The sequence below is a fragment of the Lynx canadensis genome, chromosome X (genome assembly GCF_007474595.2).
Source record: "Lynx canadensis isolate LIC74 chromosome X, mLynCan4.pri.v2, whole genome shotgun sequence".
Lineage (NCBI taxonomy): Eukaryota > Metazoa > Chordata > Mammalia > Carnivora > Felidae > Lynx > Lynx canadensis.
The window spans coordinates 47342190-47365137 of record NC_044321.2 but is presented as its reverse complement, the minus strand read 5'-3'; the positions used below and the strand labels follow the sequence as shown (position 1 = coordinate 47365137).

The window sequence follows — 22948 nt, the reverse complement described above, 5'->3', positions numbered from 1 at the left end:
AGGAGCCCCTAGCTGCTATTTCTTTTTTTTTTAACCAGGCAGTGTGCAAAATTTTCTGTAGATGATGTTATTAAATTGTTACAACGACCTGGATGTAGTCTGTGAAAGCTGAGGCCATTCCCACTTGTGCTGCAGTTGCTTCTGAGTTTTATCGTCCTCCTTTTATAGTTGAGGGAAGCCAAGGGTCAGAAAGGTGATTTTGCTCAAGGTGCTATAGCTACATATTGATTATCTGATTCCAAAACCCAGCAGGCTCATTTAACTATTCCAGAGGAGGAAGAGAAAGAAAATAGGAGAGAGGTAGTGCTAAGTGATGGGGTTGGGTGATAGGGGACTACACTGGGTTTTATCTCTAGCAAAAGCCTGAGATACCTTTGGGGCCATTGGATAGCCTGGCCAGCAGGAGAGAAGGGTGGAGCTGAGCCAAGGGGGGAGGGATAAATGCCAGGTCCTGACTCACAGCACCCACCCGCCGTTCGTTCGTCCTCAGTGCAGGGCAACAGGTAAGAGTTGCTTTCAGCCTGGGTGCACTCTTTCTGGTCTTCTGCCCACCTCAAGGCTGCATACGCTGACTCTCTGGCCTCACTAGATCTAACTTTGTTCCTTAGAATCTGTCATTTTCTCTCTCACTTTTCTCTCTTTTTCTTTTTTCTCTTTCTTTTCTTTATCCCCTCCTCTTCTTTCTCTTTTTTTCTCTTTATATATTTTTTGGCTTTCTTTGGTCTTTTCCTCCCTTGTTTCCCCTCCTTTGTTGGTATTTAAGATCATTCACTTCACTTCAATTCTGACACTCTAGCTTTCTCTTAATTTTCCTTTGTCTGATTTCTGTCTGTATATTCTTCTCCCAATCTTTTTTTTTCTCTTTTTTATACTCTATCTCTCAATCTCTGTCTGTATCTATATTCCTTTTCTTCTCTGTTTCCCAGAAAAAGGTCTTGATATTTATTCCAACAATTCTCCATTTCTCCTTCACTTTGACTCTTTCTCTCTGCTCAGATGATGGCAGAGCTCGACGGGTCAGTGCCTAGATGGCCAGAGGTAGGGAGAGAAAATTGAGGGAATGTGGGGATGATGGGAAGGATGAATTGGGTAGAGAGAGATTTGAAGGAACTGAGAATTGAATAATTAGCATAAAGGGGAGAAGGTGGAAGAGGAATGTTGTGTCACTATAAGGGCCCTATGCTGAAAGTCAATAGATTTGTATTCTCACCCCAATTCACTGTGAGACCCTAGACAAGTCATTCACTCTCTGCAAAGAGGGATTGTCTTATGACTTCCACACCTCTTCTGATTTTGATTTTGTGGTCTTCTAAATTTTTGTTTCTAAAAATTTCTGGTTCTATGATTCCAAGTATCTAAAATTCTCTATGATTCTTCCATGATGGTGGGAGGATACTAGGAGGGGAAGTAAGGCCTGATGCTTCCAATTCCTGAAGAAAAGTGATTACATCTCCTCCAAACTTAACTGATTCTTGCAAAGCAGGCCACAAAGGGGAAATAGCAAGTACTGTGGCAATGAGTGGTTTCTGGCTCTCTTCTGGGATAGAGTTGTGGTTGGCCCTTCTGATCTCTGGGACTAAAGATTGGTTGCTGACATGAAAGGGGATTTTAAGGTGCAGGGAACACCTTCAAGTAATAATATGTCATGTGGCCTGAAGTTTTACCATTATACCTTTTGTTAAAAGCATTGTTTTAAGAAGATCCTTGGCAAGGATTATCACACAATGGGTGCATAGTTAAATGAAATGAATGAATGAATGCTCACCGGTGCCTGAAATTCCACTACAATTAGAAATCTGTTCCTTTTGTAAAGGCATTTGTCAAAGTCCAAAATCATATGTCCCAGAAAGGGGCCTGTTAGTGCAGCAGAGGGGATTGATGTCTAGAGTCAGGTTTTCAGTCAAGAAAATATGTAGTAATATTTGAATCATAGATCCATAATGGTTAAGGTATCAGTCTCTGGAGCCAGATGACCTAGGTTTGAATCGTGCCTCTCCTACTAACTAGCTTGGTCACCTGGACAGGTTACTTAATATTTGGGGGCCTCAGTTTCCTCGGGTTTGAAATAAAATTGATATTAGTGTCTACCTCACAGTGTTGTTGTTAGAATTAAATAAGTCAGTGCATGTGAAGCATTTACAACAGTGTTTCACTATTAGGACCAGATGAAATCTATGAAGTTATCTAGTCCAATGTCTATGGAGAAATTGAGGCCCAGAGAAGAAAAGTACAGAGCCCAAGTTCACACACTATGTTGTAATAGGATAAGGACAAAAATCAGAATTGAGACAAGAATCAATTTTTATGAACTAGTCTAGTGTATTCATGATGTGACTTTACTTGGATGTACCTTCACTTTCTCTACATAGAAAGTATAGAAAATAAAAATAATAGCTAACATATTTTTCAGTATTTAAAATAAGTACTGTTTTATATATTTTGTACAGATTATTTTGCCAAAATTTCACAACATCCCTGTGAAGTAAATTGTCTTTGTTATTATCTACATTTTACAGATATAAGATATAGAGAAGAGACAACTTTTCTAAGGTCTCAGAGCTAGTGAGCAGTACAGCCAGGATTCAAAAATGTCTGGCTCCCAAAGCTGGGCTCTTAATACCCTAAATTGCCTAAAATACTTTCTTGATTTAATTTTACACACTGCAGTCCCATGATAGATAGTGAAATGGAATGGAAACAGAGCTGAAGGTAACTAGACTATAAGATTATGGGTCATAAAGATGGGCAGGCAGAGTGAGGCTGGACAAACTTGAGGAAAGGATATCGGAACAGAGAAATTTGAATTGAAGCTTGAAAGAACTTGATAATTCAACAAATTCAAAGAAGTAGTCTGTATTTTCCCAGGTCACTCAGAATATCATTGTCAAAAGTCCCTTAGAGATGATGAGTGTATTGAATTTCTTTCACTTTTATTTTTATTTTTTTAATACGAAATTCATAGTCAAATTGGTTTCCATACAACACCCAGTGCTCATCCCAACAGGTGCCCTCCTCAATGCCCATCACCCACTTTTCCCTCCCTTTCACCCCCCATCAACCCTCAGTTTATTCTGTTTTTAATAGTTTCTTATGGTTTGGCTCCCTCCCTAACTTTTTTTTTCTTCCCCTCCCCCATGGTCCTCTGTTAAGTTTCTCAGGATACACATAAGAGTGAAAATATATGGTATCTGTCTTTCTCTGTATGACTTATTTCACTTAGCATAACACTCTCCAGCTCCATCCATGTTGCTAAAAAAGGCCATATTTCATTCTTTCTCATTGCCAAGTAGTATTCCATTTTATATATAAACCACATCTTCTTTATCCATTCATCACTTCTCTAAAGAAGACATCCAGATGGCCAACAGGCACATGAAAAGATGCTCAACATCACTCCTCATTAGGGAAATACAAATCAAAACCACACTGAGATACCACCTCATGCCAGTCAGAGTGGCTAAAATGAACAAATCAGGAGACTATATATGCTGGAGAGGATGTGGAGAAAGGGGAACCCACTTGCACTGTTGGTGGGAATGTAAACTGGTGCAGCCACTCTGGAAAACAGTGTGGAGGTTCCTCATAAAATTAAAAATAGATCTACCACATGACCCAGCAATAGCACTGCTAGGAATTTACCCAAGGGATACAGGAGTGCTGATGCATAGGGGCACTTGTTTATACCCCAATGTTTATAGCAGCACTTTCAACAATGGCCAAAGTATGGAAAGACCCTGAATGTCCATCAACTGATGAATGGATAAAGAAATTGTGGTTTATATATACAATGGAATACTACTTGACAATGAAAAAGAATGAAATATGGCCTTTTGTAGCAATGTGGAAGGAACTGGAGAGTGTTATGCTAAGTGAAATAAGTCATACAGAGAAAGACAGATACAATATGTTTTCTTTCATTTTTATACATGGGGTGGGAGTAAACCATAATCCACCATTATTCCAAGGTAGGACAGGACCCTTCTTCCAATCTTGGGGGATTTTCTTCCCATTACATACCCCAATGTTGTTGTCATTATTGTTGTTAGTGTTGATGTTGGGAAAAGGAGTTTTCAAGAGCCTGGAACCTGGCCATTTTCTTTGCCTGCCTTTCCCTGGACCATCCACCCATCCTTACCAAATTTAGCCAGAGTTAGCCCCAGCCAGATGGTCAGAAATGATTCTAAAAAGGAGTTCCCCTCCTCTCCCACACCCTGGTCTCAACTTAGGGAGTGGTCAGACCCCAATGGTGATAAATACTAGGAGCTTTATCTGTGGTCTGCAGACTCAGCTCTAAGTGCTTTGGCCTTTGCAGGCAGGCAGGGGAAAGGGGGACTCATATCTCTACATATGAGGTAGGCATTAGATCCAATTCATTACCTACCCCATGAACTAGCCATAAATGCCTTACATTTGACAGCTGATGAAAGCTATGAACCAGAGAGGGGAAGTGGCTTTCCAAGAACATCCAACAGGAAGTTGGGAAGCTGAAATTGAAGTAGGGAAAGCTAACATTTATTGAAAACTTACTGTGTGCCAGGCATTGTTCTAAAGGCTTAACATGAGTTTCATTTAGTTTTTTCAATACCTTGGCCTTTCCCAATTTCAGGGCCCATACTCCCTGCCCCACTTACTGACCTATGTTCCCATGACAGCCTGTGAATATTGTAGAGAGAATATTCTTGGATAAACAAGGGGAAGAGATTGCTTTGTGAATTAGGGGGGAAGGATGATACTCTGTAAGATATGAAGGAGGTTGCAGTATGAGGACAGGGCCATGAGTTCCTCCTGTTCATTTTTGCCTTCCAATATAAAGTCCTGTATACTGGAGGTGCTGCTACATTCTACTCAGTATCTCTTCTGGTGGTGCCAGGGCCTTAGTCTTTCCACATTCCCCCATATCTCTCCTATTGTCCTGTCCCATATTTTGTCTCACTGGCTGACATTGGACCTCCAGTTTGCCCTTTTCCTTTTAATCTATTTCTCCTTTCATGTTCATTGTCTTTATCTTTTGTATCTCTTACCCCTCCCTCATCTTAATCCTAAACCCACCTTAACCACCTCGCCATCTGTATTCTTTGATCTAGTCTCTACTCCTTTCTCTCTTGCTCAGCCTCTCTCTCATCTCCCTCAGTGGGGTTGATTTCGTCTTCCCGTAACTCTTCTGTGTTTCTCTCCCTCACGCCTACTCTCTCTGGAAGGATTTCTCCTTTATCTTTGAACCCTGCTGACTCTCTGCTCCTACTGTATTCTCTCCTCTCCTGCTCTCAGTTTTTTTAGTCTTTGTAGTTTCTGTAGTTACTTCCATCTCTCCTCATGTCCATTTTATATCCCTCTGTCTGTCTCTGCCTATACCTCTGCTTTGTCACTCTATCTCTCTCTCTCTCTCTCATCTAAGCCTCTTTCCTTATCCTTTTGTATTTCCCATCATCCTTTTTTCTGTTTGTTTGGTTTTTTTTCTGGATAAGTCCTCCTCTCCCTGTTCATATAACTACCCTATCCCTTTTCCCTATGTTGTTGATCTCTTTCTTCCCCACAATTTCTGTCTTCTTTTTTTTAAATTTTTAAATGTTTATTTATTTTTGAGGGACAAAGAGAGACATGGAACGAGTGGGGGAGGGGCCGAGAGAGAGACACAGAATCCAAAGCAGGCTTCAGGTTCCAAGCCATCAGTGCAGAGCCCAATGTGGGGCTCGAACTCACAAGCTGTGAGATCATGACCCGAGCCGAAGTTGGACGCTCAACCCACTGAGCCACCCAGGTGCCCCACAATTTCTGTCTTCTAACTTCACCACTATCACTGTACCTTTGTTCTCTCTTACTTTCCTCTTTTTATCTTTCCCAATTTCTCTTTTCTTCTGACTCTTCTTTCACCTGCTCTTCTTTTCTTTATTCCTCTTGAGTCCCTGTTCATTCATTAACTTACTCTTAAATTCAGCAAATAGTTATTGAATGCCTACTATAAGTATTTGGTTTCTTTTTTCTGATCTTCGTTCTGTCCCTTCTCTTCTCTGTCATAGCCTCTGCCTCTTACATTAGCCCATAGACTTGTTTCCCAGACCCTTTGGGTCTTGTTTTCATCTCCTTCTCTAACTGTCCTTTTCTAAAATCCAGTTGCAAGTTCAAAGAAAGCAAAATACCAGTCTAGTGGCACATGGCCTGTAGAGCCTAAAGCCCGCCTTTTTGTCCTATTTCCCTGAATCTACTTAAGCTGGTACCTGTGGTCTCAAACTCCTTTTCCCTTGGTGGCTGGGCCTGCTCAGGAAACACTCTAAGCCAAGCCCCAGGAGCCCTGGCCAATGGCATCTGTCTGCATTAGCAGGCTGAATATTAACTTGGCTAAGGCTCATATTCTTAGAAAGATTTTTAGCCTTAAGTGTTATCAAAGAGTTGGTAAGTTGTCAGCTCTCATCCTGCCACACACAATCACACTTTAGTACTCCTCACCATCACAGAAGGGGTCAGTGGCAGTCTGAATCAGAATTCAGGCTTCCTGACCTTCAGCTGGAACTTTCCTTTATCACTTTGTCTAATGGTCATTGTCTTATTTATTCCTCCCTGATGCTCTATTGGTACATTTTTACATTGGGAAAAGTTCTTGCCATGGAAGGATGATAAGTACATCTCTTGGGAGGGCAGCATGCACTGGGTGGGAAGGATCAAACACAGAAATGACCCTTGGCTTTTGGCCAGGCCTTCATGGTGGACTCTCATCTCTTCCACATCTTCTGCAGGACTTCGGGCTCAGTATGGTAGCAGCAGTCATGTTGCTACAGTGCTGTCCGGTGTTTTCCCGGGGCCACATAGGCCTCCTGGGCAAGATGATAAAGACTCACCAGTTCCTGTTTGGTATTGGACGCTGTCCTATCCTGACCACCCAAGGACCAACTAGTTCTCAAATCCACCTTAAGGCAACCAAGGCTGGAGGAGGTAAGAAGTTTATGGCAAATTGGAGAGAATGTTTGAGTCCTGGAGACAAAGTGCCAAGTCATACTGGCCATCATTACCTAACAAATGGGAAAGTTCATGTGAAAAGTGTCAAGGCAAATAAGTTAATCCCAAAATTCACCGGGGGTCTGACGTCTGCCAATATTTCTCACGAGAGTCTCACTCCCATCCTCTCACACTCTATATAATCCAGTCTTGCTGAAACTACTTAAAATTACCTGGATCAATTCTATTGTCTCAAGCTTCTGAGTCTTTACTCCTGTCAAATGACCCTCACCCATTCCCTGTATTACAGTATCTCATACTTCTCATGTGACACTTTACTTGAGCATCATCTATCTCCTCTGTGAGCCTTGTTTATACCTCCAGCCTGTCCAATTCCAATTCTGGGTCATGTCCACTCCCTCTTTTAGACTTTCATAGCCCATGTCCTCCCTCTCATTCCAGCACTGTTCATAATGTGTCTTCAGTGTATGCCATTTATGCCAGCCTAGAAGCTCCTCTAGCACAGGGACCAAGACTTATCTATTTCTGTATCTCTACCATAGCCTGAGATAGAGTTTTGGGATATAGTAGGTCGCAGTAATCATTGTTAAACGTATGGTTGGAAATGCATTGTTACTTACTCTCTTGCCTTTGCATAGACTCTCCATCTTGGGCCAAGAGCCACTGTCCCTTTATGCTGTCAGAACTCCAGGATGGGAAGAGCAAGATTGTGCAGAAGGCAGCTCCAGAAGTCCAGGAGGATGTAAAGACTTTCAAGACAGGTTGGAGTCAAGTGCCACCTCATCCAGCTTCTACTCCTAATGCTTGAACTCACTTTATCACAGTCCTCAGCTAGGCTAATTCAAGGTCAGCTAGTACACATCCCATGATGGGAAGTCCAGTCTTTTCCAAAGGAACCCTGGTAGGCAATAGCTTAGACAGTGTACTGAAATGTACCCTCCCCAACACACACATGTGCATAGGCTCTTGTAACTTTTAGCTATTAGTCTAAAATGAGCCCTCTAGAGTTCTTCCTCCTCTATCCCAAGTGGCTAAATGGATCCCAACAGTTTGGGTTCCCACATTTAAGCAATACCACTCTATGACAATCTGGATTTGCATGAAAGAATAAGTGCTAGAAGCAGATACATCTTTCAGAAGGGCATGAAGCCCAGGTCAACTCAATTGGTGCAGACTTGTCGTATACTCTGGGTCTAAAGTTCTTTTTTGTCCAGCAAGAAAGTGAGATGCAGGATTAAAATGTGAGAGATGGCTAAGGTCCAGGAGGAGACAAGAGCTCCGATTAAGGGCCCTTGTTCCATTTTTATTAGGATCAGAAGGCTTACAAACATAGTGATGGACATGCACAAAGAGACAATAAGTCTGTGAACATTAACTTATGGGCATGAGGGAAAGAGGGGTTTAAAGATAATACAGTGTTAGGGGTTTGGGTCAATATAAAACAAAATCCTGGCGCCAGGCAGATGGTTGTTAATGGCAGACTGTGTCTGTCTACCTTAGCTAGCCTAGGGGATAAGACAGATAGAGCATGCTACCTCAGGGTTAACAAGGCACCTTTCTTTTGCTAATTAGCTCTCCTCTGGGCAACTTCACCCAGTAGCGGTCTATAGCCCTATTTGCCTGTTTACCTAAATTGGTCCTTCCTTCCAGTGAAAGCAGCTTTTTTGGGGGGTGTATCCGCCCTGAATACCTAATCTTACTTACCTCACCTACCTTTGTATTGGGGCTTTTGCCCCACCCTCTCTATACCTGTTTACCTAATCTTGTTTACCCAAACTTGAGTGTGAGCATCCTATGGCTTTATAATTCTTTATGCCTTGTTAACCCATCAGTGCAGGCTTAGGGAATTCCTAAGCTTATTTCCCACACAGACTATTCAAGATAATCACATTTGAAAGATGATCACAGTGTTGATATTTTTCATAGGCCCTTTTGGGATATTAAAAGTAAAACTTTCAAAATTGAATTTTAATGACATTCAGAAAAGAAGAGTATGGTACACTGTCCTGCATATACCTCCCAACTGCAAGATGCAGGGTGGCAGCCCCAGTTACTTAACCCAAGGGAAAATTCTAATGAGGAAAATATAACACCTTATAGAAGGTGTCCTGACACAGGTTTCCACTTAGGGAGATGAGTAGGGGCTCCCTTTACAGAATATTTCTTCTCTCTGCAGGCTTCTCTACTTCATAAACTTGAATTTTCATGTTGTATTGAGCTTTAAAAGGACAGCACATGCTTTCTTTTTTCTCCCCTCTCCTCATGGCCAATGAATCCCACACTCTCTGTCAGACCTGCACAGCTCCCTGGCCTCAACCAGCCTAAGAAATCCATTGTCCAGTCTTCCGGAGCCAGAGCTAATTTCAGAAAAGGTCACACACCTGGTTCAGAACAACATGGTTGGTGAGTTTGGTGAGGTGGATATAGAGAGGTAGGAATGTGGAAGAAGTGCTGAAGAGGCTTCTGAAATGATAGAGGAAATGTCAGTAAGTGCTTTGGAACCAAAGGGAGTCTAGGTTTAATTTTTAATGCTGGCACTTGCTGGATATTTGTGGTTTGGCAAGTAAGTCACTTCCCTTTAATGAGATTTTAATACCTGTCTCAACAGGTTATCATGAGGAAGAAATAAAATTAGGTTTATGGAAATGTTTCTAGCTGTTTTCAAGGCTCTTTAAATACTAGGTTTACTCCTATTATTTCTTCTCTTTGCTTCCCTCAAAAACTCATCCTTTACTGAGAGCCTTTTCTTTTCCCTTTCTTGTATGTGTTTATAGTGTTTATATTAATTTTTCATAATGCAATTTGGCCTTTTTCTAATATAAAAGGAATATGAATCATTGTATTTTTCAACAGATACAGGAAAATATAAAGAGGGAAATTTAAATCACTCAGAGCTCCACCATTCACGATTACCTTTTTGTTATATTTTCTTCCAGATATCTTCCCATGACTGACCACACACACACACACACACACACACACACACACCACACACCTCCTATGCTTCCCTCCATATGCATGTTTTTTATTAGGAATGGGATTTTATTCTATCAGTTTTGTTATCTTGCTTTGTTTACCTAACAATATGTCATGGGCATCATTTCATGTCCCTAAGCATAGAGCTGCATAATAATTATTAATGGTTGAAATGTCTTCTGTAGCATGGATATACCATCAATTAAGTTAATCAAGCATTTATAATTCAGGTTATTTTTCATTCAATTTTTCAACTTTCTTCTGGTTTATATTGTATGTTGGTTTTATGTACATATAAATGTACTCAATGATAATATATAGTATTATCTTAGACCCAGTATGGATATACTAGAGGTTATTTAGCTATTCCCCTATTGAGTTGTTTTTAGTTTTTCCTATTACAAACAGTGATGTAACAAGCAACGTTGAATATACTCCTCATGCACATAGGTAAGTTTTTTTCTCTAGGATAACATTAAGAGATGAAAATTCTTAGGGTGTAAGGTTGTGTACAATTTCAATAAATATTGTCAATTAGTGCTCCAAAGGGGTGTACCAGTTATCAAAGAGAGTATCCATATTCTCACACCCTCTCCAGCACTTGATATTATCAAACTTAAATCATTATCAACATGGGTAAAAATTTGATTTTGCAGTTTGATTTTCCTTGATTAAGCATCCTCTTCCACATTTATTGAATTTTCTATTTATATTCTTTGCCCATTTTTCTACTGGTGTGAAAAGTTTTCATAGTTATTTTTCAGAATTATTAAAAAATAAGTTCTGGGGACACCTGGGTTGCTCATTTTGTTAAATGTGGGATTCTTAATTTCAGCTCAGGTCATGATCCCCCAGTTTGTGGGACTGAGCCCCACATCAGGCTCTGCACTGACAGCTCAGAGTCTGCTTGGAATTCTCTCCCCCTCTCTCTCTCTCTGCCCCTCCCCTTCTCTCACAATAAATAAATAAATTTTAAAAAAATAATAATTAAAAAATAAGTTCTTGATGTCAATCATTTTTTCTGTTAAAAATGCTGCAAATATTTCTCTAAGTATGTCAGCATTTGCATTTTAAAAACTCTTGATACATATTTCTAAACATCCCTACAGCAAAGATGTTACCAACTTACATCCCTACCATGTAAGTTGTCATTTGCAACAATCATGATTTCTGTCTCATGTATAGAGTTCTAGAGTTTAACAAATCTTTTGGCATACATTATGTCAATTTATCCTGAAAATAGTATTGCTCCATTTTGTACTAATAGCAGTTTAAAAAATAAACTCTAGGTCACTTACTTGTAGGTCACTTACTTGCTGCAAAATCTTGGTCAAGTTACCTAAACTGTCTATGTCTCCATTTTCTCATCTGTAAAATGAATATACTAATAAAACTCTCCAGGGGCACCTGGGTGGCTCAGTCAGTTAAGCATCTGACTGTGGCTTAGGTTAGGATCTCACAGTTCCTGAGTTTGAGTCTCACATTGGACTCTGCTGACAGCTCAGAGCCTGGATCATGCTCCAGATTCTGTGTCTCCCTCTCTCTCTGCTCCTCCCCCACTTGCACTCTGACTCTCTCTCTCTCTCAAAAATAAACATTAAAAAATTTAAAAAAATAACCTGTTGTGAGGAATACATGAAATAATATTTATAACATCCCTAAGAGAAGGCATTACATGTAATAGGCACTTGTTAAATACTGGTTGTAATAATATAATTAAATATTGGCTATTACTATTACTATGACTACTACTACTACCACTATCATTGCAATAACATTACTATATACCAGACATTAGTTTGGGTGTATTACATTCTGTTTGTCATCAAATGCTCACAATTCTGCAAGAAGATATTAGCCCCATTCTACAGATGAGGATATTAAAACTAAGAGAGGATTTATGACTTGCCCAAGGTCACATAACTAGGAAGTGGCAGAGAAATGACTAGAGACCAGATCTGTCGAAACTCTTTTTACTGAAGCTAGAAGTAGTGATTTCAGTAAGAAGGCTAACCTTAGAAAAAGAGAGGAGGCCATGCCAGGGGTAGGCAGCCCAAGTGATGTATGAATAAATTACTGAGTGAATAAGCAAGTGAGTAAGCAAAGGGATAGTTGAATGAAATAGTGGAGAGTTACTGTGGTTCAGTAAGTTCATGACTTATCAAATAAATGAATAAATAGAGAACTGGAGAACTCAAAATCAACAGTGCCAATGAAATATGGACTAATCAGGAAGTAATTTAAAATGAATTATTTTCATCTCCATCTCTACTTCTGCAGGGAACGATGTTTTTGATTATGACCAGTTTTTCAGGCACAAGATCATGGAGAAGAAACAGGACCACACCTACCGTGTGTTCAAGACTGTAAACCGCTGGGCTGATGCATACCCCTTTGCCCAACACTTTTCTGAGGCCTCTGTGGCCTCAAAGGATGTGTCTGTCTGGTGCAGTAATGATTATCTAGGCATGAGCCGACACCCTCGGGTTTTGCAAGCTACACAGTGAGTAGTAAGATCTGGGCCATGAGCTGTGGGAACACAGGGAATACAGAGAAGAATCAAAGCCACACATGGGAAAGGCAGAGCTAGCAGTGGAAACCTGGGTTCTACCTACCAACCCTTTTGTTCATGGTCTTCCAGCATATCTAATCCTCAGATATGAATAATGTCAATCAACAAACCATGATTTCCAAAGTCCTAATTGTCCAGTTCTATGAGAAGATGAAAGGCCAAGCAAGTCCCACTTTCCATGAGCTCTTACTTTGGTTACAGAATGAGTATTGCCAGAGATAGTGTGTGACCTCCTCTAGAAGGTCTTCCAAGCTGTTTACATTCAACCTAGCTTCTCCCTCCATCCCTGAATGCCATCAGCCTGAGAAGGAGGACCCAGGTGTCATCATTTTCTCCATCTTGCCCTCAACTTGATTACATAGGACATAGCTCATAAGGATCACTAATTCAACACTGTCCTCAATGAAGAGAAACCTGCTCAGTTCCTCAGTGCCTGACAAGGGTTTCTTTCCCCCTCTCCTTGTCTACCCTGTTTTCTCCTCGCCAGGGAGACCCTGCAGCGTCATGGAGCTGGAGCTGGTGGTACTCGCAATATCTCAGGTACCAGTAAGTTTCATGTGGAGCTGGAGCAGGAGCTGGCTGAGCTGCACCAAAAAGACGCAGCCCTACTCTTCTCTTCCTGCTTTGTGGCCAATGACTCTACTCTATTCACCCTGGCAAAGATCCTGCCAGGTAAGCCTGGGGCCTGAGTTCTGCTTATTGTTGGTATCCTGCAGTACAGCATGCAGCCTCACTGCCTTCATCACTTTTTCCATCTATTATGAGTTCATTTCCTCCCATTGCCCTTTCTTCTTACCCACTTTGTGTATCCTCAGAGCTGGATGACTATATCCTTCTCATTTCTCCCCTTCTGCACTTAAGCTGAAGACTACTACAGAGTAGTAGTGATAGTAGTGCCCAAACTCACAGATGGTTGACACCATAAATTTATCACCTCACAACTCAACTGGGCTCTTAACACTCATAAACAGTCCTATTATGTCTCCATACTAGCTTTTTCCAAACTTTCTTCTCTTTTAAAACCTGTGACTATCTTTTCTTTCACTCTTAGCAAATAGCCTCACATCTCACATCACAAAAAAAGAAGCCACCAGACAGAAATTCTTTTAACTTACAGCCACCAAACCTACAAACATCTAATTTTTCATCTGCCCTTCTTTCATTCTTTTCTTTTACAATTTGAAGGCACATCTCTTCTGCCTAAAGCCAATCCCAGTGGATCCCATGTGGACCTAATCTTCCCAATCTCCCACTCTCTAGTTAATAATGTTCTCAACTCCTATGCCTGTCATTCTATCACAGCTCCAATCACAGATGACTATAACTCTCCACCTTTTCCATGTCAATCCTAGGTGTATATAATTTCTCAGATGGGAGCCACTAAAAATTCATGGTACCCAACCTTTACCAGGACCTGTATGGTGTCTGACAATTCTGTTTCTATGGTCAGCCCTCCAAGTCTCCAAAGCAGTTTTGCAAATCCCCCATTCTTCTCAGCCTTCCCACACTTCCACCTCACCTTCACCCATAGCAAGTGACTTCACCTCCTTCCTCCCTGAAAATAGAAGACCCTAGGTAGCAATGTCCTCAACTCCTTGACAAAAACTACCTAAAAACTCAAACATCCCCACATGTCCTCTCACTTTTTCTCTCCTGTCACAATGAAAGAGGTGCCCTTTTTCTTGTTGACTAATCCTTTTTGCTGGTGCTCTCTTTCTCCTCTGCCTCCTTAGGAACCTTGATCTATCACTTCCCTCTCTCCTTGTGTCTTCATCCTCTCCTCTTTAAACATGCTAACGTCTCTTTCATCTAAAAAAATGTCCTCTCATCAGTCTCTAGCTACTGCCCTATCTCTATCCTCCCTATAACAGACAAACTGCTTGAGAGAAGTCTCCACACTTGCTATCTACTACCTTACTTCTGTTGATTCTTCAGCACACTGTAAACATCCCCACTACTTCTCAGAAACTTTTGTGAGATCACACATAACCCCAACCAAATCCAACCTCTTTGGGATTTTTTTCAGTGAACCTCCTCTTCAATCATTAGAATTAAATTAAACTTCTTTCCATTTCTACTGCCACCATCCTAGCCTAAACCAAAATCATTTTCTTAATTCACTTTTGCCCTCCTGTATTCCTTTCTTCATGGTAGTCAGAATATTTTTTTTTATGCAAACCTATCTTCATTACTCTTCTGCCAAAAACCCTGTAGTATATCTTTATTGTACTTAGGACCAAACCCAAACTTTTTATCATGGCTTCTAAAGTCCTCAATAATCTAGCTTAATTCTACCTCTTCAGCCTCATCTTTTGATACCGCTCCTCTCACTCTTTCATTCAGTAACATATTTATTTACTCACTTATAATTAAGTAATGTGTCCATCTGTTCATTCAAGAAATGTTTACTCAACATCTACTGTGTACTTAGCCTTATACTAAGTACCAGAGACAGAAAGATACAAAAATATCTGATATCTTTTAGTTTTGTTGATTGTTTCCTTCCCTGTGCATAAACTTTTTATTCTGATGAAGTCCCAATAGTTTATTTTTGCTTTTGTTTCCATTGCCTCAGGAAACATATCTAGTAAGAATCTACACCCAAGGTCAAAGAGGTTACTGCCTGTGTTCTCCTCTGGGATTTTTCCTCTCACATTTACGTCTTTAATCCATTTTGAATTTATTTTTGGGTATGATGTAAGAAAGTGGTCTACTTTCATTGTTTTGCATGTTGCTGTCCAGTTGTCTCAACACCATTTCTTGAAGAGACTGTCTTTTTCCCATTGGATATTCTATCATGTTTTGTTGAAAATTAATTGACAAACAATTGCAGAATCATATCTGGGTTTTCTATTTTGTTCCATTGATGTATGTGTCTGTTTTTATGCCAGTACCATACTGTTTTGATCTCTATAGCTTTGCAATATAACTTAAAGTCCAGAATTGTGATACCTTCACCTTTTCTTTTCTTTTTTTAAAATGTGTTTATTCATTTTTGAAAGAGAGTGAGCATGAGCAAGGGAGGGACAGAGAGGGGGGGACAGAGGATCTGGAATGGGCTCTGTGCTGACAGCAGTGAGCCTGATGTGGGGCTCAAACTCACAGACCATGAGATCATGACCTGAGCTGAAGTTGGACACTCAACCGACTGAGCCACCCAGGTGCCCCTGCTTTTCATGTTCAAGGTTGCTTTAGCTATTTGTGGTCTTTTGTGGTTCCATACAAATTTTAGAATTGTTTGTTCTAGCTCTGTGAAAAATGCTGGTGGTATTTTGATAAGGATTGCATTAAATGTGTAGATTGTTTTGGGTAGTATAGACATTTTAACAATATTTGGTCTTCCCATCCATGAGCATGGAATGTCTTTCCATTTCTTTGTGTCCTCTTCAATTTCTTTCATCAGTTTTCTAAACTTTTCAGAGTACAGGTCTTTCACCTCTTTGGTTAGGTTTATTCCTAGGTGTCTTATTGTTTCTGGTGCAATTATAAATAGGATTGATTCCTTAATTTCTCTTTCTGCTGCTTCATTATTGGTGTATAGAAATGCAACAGATTTCTGTATGTTGATTTTGTATCCTGCAACTTTACTGAATTCATTTATCAGTTCTAAGCAGTTTTTTGGCAGAGTCTTTCCAGTTTTCTATATAGAGTACTATGTCATCTGCAAATAGTGAAAGTTTTACTTCTTCCTTACTCATTTGGATTCCTTTAATTTCTTTTTGTTGTCTGGTTGTTGTGACCTGGACTTCTAGTACTATATTGAATAAGAGTGGTAAGAGTGTACATCCCTGTCTTGTTCCTGACCATACAGGAAAAGCTCTCAGTTTTTCCTCACTGAGGATGATATTGGCTGTGGTTTATTCATATGTGGCCTTTATTATGTTGAGATATGTTCCCTATAAACCTACTTTGTTCAGGGTTTCTATCATCAGTGGATGTTGTACTTTGTCAAATGCTTTTTCTGCATCTATTGAAATGATCATATGATCCTTATTCTTTCATTTATGTGGTGTATCACATTGATTGATTTGCAAATATCAAACCACCCTTGCAAACCAGAATAAATCCCACTTGATCATAGCGAATTACTTTTTAAAAATATATTATTGGATTCAGTTTGCTGGTATTTTATTGAGAATCTTTGCATATATATTCACTGGGGATACTGGCCTGTATTTCTCTGTTTTAGTGGAGTCTTTATCTGGTTTTAGTATCATGGTAATGCTGGATGCATAGAATGAATTTGGAAGTTTTGCTTCCTTTTCTAGTTTTTGAAATAGTTTGAGAAGAATAAGTATTAGCTCTTCTGCTCTGCTCTGACATGCCATGATCTTATGATTCAAACTGAAAATCTGCTAAGTATCTACCCTGTAACTATAAGCAGAGAGATGCTACCTGAAAGAGGTGGGATTTTATTTGGACCAGGGAGAATCTAGTATCAGTCCAAGTCGACAAGCATTCCCTGGGATAAACTCCTTTCCACGGCTTGATCTTATATATTTTGATTTTATATATTTAGACCCTGCCCTCAAGAAACTCTAGGGCTTCTTGGGAAATTAAAATTTCATCCACCCCAAGATAGTGCCAAATCAGGGTTAGAATTGACTGAAGGGAAGGGCATAGGGGTCAAAATTTCAGGCAGGGTAGTCCTTTCAAGGGAGGAAGAGGTGTCAAAAAGACTTCCAGAAGAGAAGGAAGCAGAGCAGGATCTTCAAAGGGAGGGAGGGTTGGCTCTCTGCCCCTGTCAGGTCAGTCCTGAGGTTGAAGTAGAAATACCAGAACAGAAGCTTAATAAATATGCCTCTGGTTCTTCAGGGTGCACGATTTACTCAGATGCAGGCAATCATGCTTCAATGATCCAAGGTATCCGTAACAGTGGAGCAGCCAAGTTTGTCTTCAGGCACAATGACCCTGACCACCTGAAGAAACTTCTAAAAGAGTCCAACCCTAAGATACCTAAAATTGTGGCCTTTGAGACCGTTCACTCCATGGATGGTATGTACATCATAAAAAACATGATGACAATAATAGCTGACACATAAAGAATTTTTTATATGTCAAGAAAAATTATAGTATTTTACATGTATTAATTCACTTAATCTTCACAACAATTCTATGAGGTAGGTACTATTATTATTTCCATTTATTTATATGAGGAATCTGAGACACAAACAAGTAACTTGCCCAAGGTCATATAGCCAGTATAAGCTGAAGGATGGAGGCAGCTATTATACTGATCTTACAGGTTAAAAAACTGAAGTTCAGAGACAGCACTCAACTTGTCTTGGTTGGATCAGTAAATTGGTGCCAAAGTATTTGCACCTAGGACATATGATTCCAATTCCTTCACACAATACTCCATTAGAAATGATGTGCATATCAATCACCCAAGTGTCTGGTTTCTGCAATGAAAAATTTTACAAACCATTGGCTGAGAGTTTTTGCAAGGTCTAGTATGAAGCATTGGAATCAAAATTTGTTTGCAAGTGAGACAGACCTGGGCTCAATCCTCACCTCTGGCACTTACTGGTTCTATGGTCTTGGGTAACTCTTAAACTCCCTGAGTCTCAGTTTTCCCCAACATAAAATATTTGGTTGCAAGAATTAGAGACAATGGAAGTCATCCCATTTATTATGATCTAAGTAGAAATAAATGATCTTTACCCTTCTTCCTCTGATCTTCCCCTAACTAAAACAATGCTCAAATTGCTACCTATTGCTACCTTTTTGAGCAGAATTCATGTGTTTTAGGCATCACCTTCTTGATTTATTAAAGAGAGATGCCCTCACTTCATTTCAATTTGTTGTTTTTCCAACTGAAACAAAGGAGAGTCCATAGTATTACCTGATTTAGCCTATATAAGTGCCATCAGCATAACGTAACTGTGATGCTGAAACAGCGGAACCAGACTATTCATGTTCAAATCCCAATATGACAACTTAATAGCTTGGGCAAATTTCTTAATTGCTCTGTGTCTGTTGCTTTATTTGTAAAATGGAGGTTACAATAGAGTAGCTGTGAGAATTTAGTTGATATATGTGAAGAACTTACTGTTGTGCCCACTGCAGTTCTACAACTAGCTGAAACTAGTCTAATTCATTGTCTTTAGTGGAAACCATCTTGGGATCACTTAACTTCCTTACATTTGCAAGTGAATGGCTCCTTATTTTGTTGGCAGAAACTGCTTAAACTATCAATTCTAGGGCTAAATTTCTCCCATTGAAATGATGCTTGAGTCATCTTACTCTTTATCTCAAGTTCCACTTCCTGTGATTTTCTTCCCTCATATTGTCCCAAGAGTTGCTCACATTCTTTAATCCTGGTTTGGAGCCCCTGTTTTCACCTGAAGAACGTTATTCTGTATTCCAACTGCCTGCACCTCAGCATTTTGCAGATGGGGAAAGACAGAATGTATGAGTTCTTATATATGCAGAGTGGCCACAAAGTCTATATATGAGATTCATAGCCATTTGAAGACCTTATAAACAACTATAAGCATAGAAGATGTCTAGAATAACGTGGGAAAATGGTAAATCTGTATGAATAGTGAGAAACATACAGATTACTTCTAATTCTCTTTCATTCAATAAACTGAGACTGTGCCTGTGGGAGGGTGCCCTCAGGTAACAGTATTAACATAGATGAGAGAAACGCAATCCCACAGAGGCACAGAAAAGACAAAGTGATAGAGGCACAAGGAAACTCAGAAAGACACACAAACTTACAGAGAAAGTCTGAAGCAGAAAGAGGTAGACATAAAGGGACACAAACAGCGAGATGGTTAAGTTAGGGAGGAAGGGGAGGGAGGGAAGGAGAGAAAAAAAGAGAAAGAGAAAAACAAAAGCAGAGACAGAAAAATGTAGACATAGAAATAACAATGGAAATGGTTATGGAAAAAAGATAATGACAGAAATCCAGAAAGATAGAAACAAGGAGGACCAGTGAAGTATAAAGATATTGACAGGGATTCCAAAAGCACCTGCCTGAGTGAATGAATTGGATCTGAAATCAGGACGGCATTAACCTAGATCAAAAAGTTGCTTTTTTTTTAATTTATTAAAACAAAGGCATCATATGGGCCAGTGCAACCCTAAGTGAAAATACACAGACTTGTAGGAGGGAAAAAAAAATTGAATGAGGCTAGGAAATGCCTTAAACAAGAGGACAGATACTGTCAGAAGTAAAAAGTAGAGAGGTAAGCTTTGATTGCAAACTAGGGATAATACACACACGCACGCAAACACACGCAAACACACACACACACACACACACACACACACACACACACCCTTTGAGTGGGAATGAGGTGGAAGCATTCAACACATTTAAAGAGGTTTGAAATAGTCCCGAGTATACACACCCTCATCCTTTTCCAACCCAAAGTAGTTATGGGTCACAAACCCTGGGGAAGGGTTGTAATCTCCTACCTCTATTTTCTCAGGTGCCATCTGTCCCCTTGAGGAGTTGTGTGATGTGGCCCACCAGTACGGAGCTCTGACCTTCGTGGATGAGGTTCACGCTGTAGGACTATATGGGTCCCGGGGTGCTGGGATTGGGGAGCGTGATGGAGTTATGCACAAGATTGACATTGTCTCTGGAACTCTTGGTGAGTGAGTACCTTGGGCTGCCTTTATATATAATCCAGAAACAAGGCCCCTGTAAGGCCCTTTCCTTCCTCCTCCCCAAAGCTATAAGATATTTGGGTAGAATTCACAGCTTCAGGCTATGGAACTCCTGGATTCCCTCCTTCCACTCCCACCCTACTGCAGGATGCTGAGAAAGTCTGGGAGGGTTTTTCTCAAAAAAAAAAAAAAAAAAAAAAAAAAAAAAAAAAAAAAAAAAAAAGCTAAGCTGGGCCAAATAGCCAGGTTCAAGTCAGTACATGAAGAGTTGTGGTTCTAAATTCCTTCCCTACTCCAGCTCCAAATTTCATTTTAGTTCCACTTTTGGGCCTAACCAGCTAAAGGTCCCCACCCAGCTCCTGCCTATCTAGTCACTGCATATGGCAGACCATGAAAGTCCTATTTCAAAGCAGCAGAATTATCAGTTATCTGTCTTGTCATGGACAAGAGAGATAAGCAGAGGCCTGAGAAAGGAGTCTGGAGCTCCAGCTTCTGGTGCACATCCTTGTGTTACCTGGATATGATCCTATTCCTCTAGAGACTAATGACAGTCTCTGTGCATATCCTTCTTCTCCTTGTCTCCAGGCAAGGCCTTTGGCTGTGTGGGGGGCTACATCGCCAGCACCAGTGACTTGGTGGACATGATACGCTCCTATGCTGCTGGCTTCATCTTCACCACCTCACTCCCTCCCATGGTGCTCTCTGGAGCTCTGGAATCTGTGCAACTTCTCAAGGGAGAGGAGGGCCAAGCTCTGAGACGAGCCCACCAGCGAAATGTCAAGCACATGCGCCAGCTACTAATGGACAAGGGACTTCCTGTCATCCCCTGCCCCAGCCACATCATCCCTATCCGGGTGAGAGCCCAACCCTGACCATTGCCCTACTTACTTATCTCTTCTGGGACCTTCCCACACCCAGCAAATCAACACCTGCTCTTCTCATCAGCTCTTTGCTTTCCTACTCTCCTTATCTGGAGCTTTGTTACCTTTTTGAAAAATTATCAGCCATTCTGGATTAACCACCTCTTTTTGCATTAGCTATAATCTCATGATTATTAGACTGTCCTGACCCTCACAATATTAGGTACCCATGACCTATAATTCAGTGTTTTTGAAATTATGGATCAAGACCATTAGTGGGTCACAAAATCAGTTTAGTAGGTTATGACTAGCATTGAAAATGTTTAAAAAACAGAATAGAAAATGTTGGAATACATCAAACATAGAGAAGGTATCATTTTGTGAGACATTTGTTTGAGGTTTGTATATGTGTATGTATAATACAGTCATGATGTGAAACATTTCTTAATAAGAATTGAAGTAAAAAAAAAAGTTAGAAAATAAAAAATCATGGGACAAGAAGCTATTTTGGATTCCCAAGTATGTTTAAGAATTTACTGCCTTTAATCACAATCCCAGACTTTAGCCTCTACCACAAAGCTGTAATCATCAAGACAGCATGGTATTGGCACAAAAACAGACACACAGACCAATGGAATAGAATAGAAACCCCAGAACTAGACCCACAAACGTATGACCAACTCATCTTTGACAAAGCAGGAAAGAACATCCAATGGAAAAAAGACAGCCTCTTTAACAAATGGTGCTGGGAGAACTGGACAGCAACATGCAGAAGGTTGAAACTAGACCACTTTCTCACACCATTTACAAAAATAAACTCAAAATGGATAAAGGACCTAAATGTGAGACAGGAAACCATCAAAACCTTAGAGGAGAAAGCAGGAAAAGACCTCTCTGACCTCAGCTGTAGCAATCTCTTACTCGACACATCCCCAAAGGCAAGGGAATTAAAAGCAAAAGTGAATTACTGGGACCTTATGAAGATAAAAAGCTTCTGCACAGCAAAGGAAACAACCAACAAAACTAAAAGGCAACCAACGGAATGGGAAAAGATATTTGCAAATGACATATCGGACAAAGGGCTAGTATCTAAAATCTATAAAGAGCTCACCAAACTCCACACCCGAAAAACAAATAACCCAGTGAAGAAATGGGCAGAAAACATGAATAGACACTTCTCTAAAGAAGACATCCAGAGGGCCAACAGGCACATGAAAAGATGTTCAGCGTCGCTCCTTATCAGGGAAATACAAATCAAAACCACACTCAGGTATCACCTCACGCCAGTCAGAGTGGCCAAAATGAACAAATCAGGAGACTATAGATGCTGGAGAGGATGTGGAGAAACGGGAACCCTCTTGCACTGTTGGTGGGAATGCAAATTGGTGCAGCCGCTCTGGAAAGCAGTGTGGAGGTTCCTCAGAAAATTAAAAATAGACCTACCCTATGACCCAGCAATAGCACTGCTAGGAATTTACCCAAGGGATACAGGAGTACTGATGCATAGGGGCACTTGTACCCCAATATTCATAGCAGCACTCTCAACAATAGCCAAATTATGGAAAGAGCCTAAATGTCCATCAACTGATGAATGGATAAAGAAATTGTGGTTTATATACACAATGGAATACTATGTGGCAATGAGAAAAAATGAAATATGGCCCTTTGTAGCAACGTGGATGGAACTGGAGAGTGTAATGCTAAGTGAAATAAGCCATACAGAGAAAGACAGATACCATATGGTTTCACTCTTATGTGGATCCTGAGAAACTTAACAGGAACCCATGGGGGAGGGGAAGGAAAAAAAAAAAAAAAGAGGTTAGAGTGGGAGAGAGCCAAAGAAAAAGAGACTGTTAAAACTGGAGAACAAACTGAGGGTTGATGGGGGGTGGGAGGGAGGGGAGGGTGGGTGATGGGTATTGAGGAGGGCACCTTTTGGGATGAGCACTGGGTGTTGTATGGAAAC

The 22948-nt window shown here is 40.4% G+C and overlaps 1 protein-coding gene across 3 annotated transcripts in view; it reads left to right on the top strand.

Annotated features, from left to right (window-relative positions):
* The first annotated feature begins 403 nt into the window (after positions 1 to 403).
* The window catches only part of ALAS2 (5'-aminolevulinate synthase 2), a 27553-nt gene continuing 5008 nt past the window's right edge, over positions 404 to 22948 (top strand). Inside the window, exons 1-9 of one of the 3 annotated variants that reach the window (XM_030304881.1) lie at positions 405 to 503; positions 6732 to 6927; positions 7590 to 7712; positions 9244 to 9354; positions 12208 to 12430; positions 12987 to 13171; positions 17315 to 17494; positions 19942 to 20106; positions 20708 to 20976. In XM_030304881.1, coding sequence (XP_030160741.1) covers positions 6747 to 6927; positions 7590 to 7712; positions 9244 to 9354; positions 12208 to 12430; positions 12987 to 13171; positions 17315 to 17494; positions 19942 to 20106; positions 20708 to 20976 — 1437 coding nt within the window. In that variant the 5' untranslated portion in view covers positions 405 to 503; positions 6732 to 6746. Of the gene's footprint in view, positions 504 to 6731; positions 6928 to 7589; positions 7713 to 9243; positions 9355 to 12207; positions 12431 to 12986; positions 13172 to 17314; positions 17495 to 19941; positions 20107 to 20707; positions 20977 to 22948 lie in introns of all 3 variants that reach the window. The other 2 variants (XM_030304882.1, XM_030304883.1) reach the window with 2 other exon arrangements.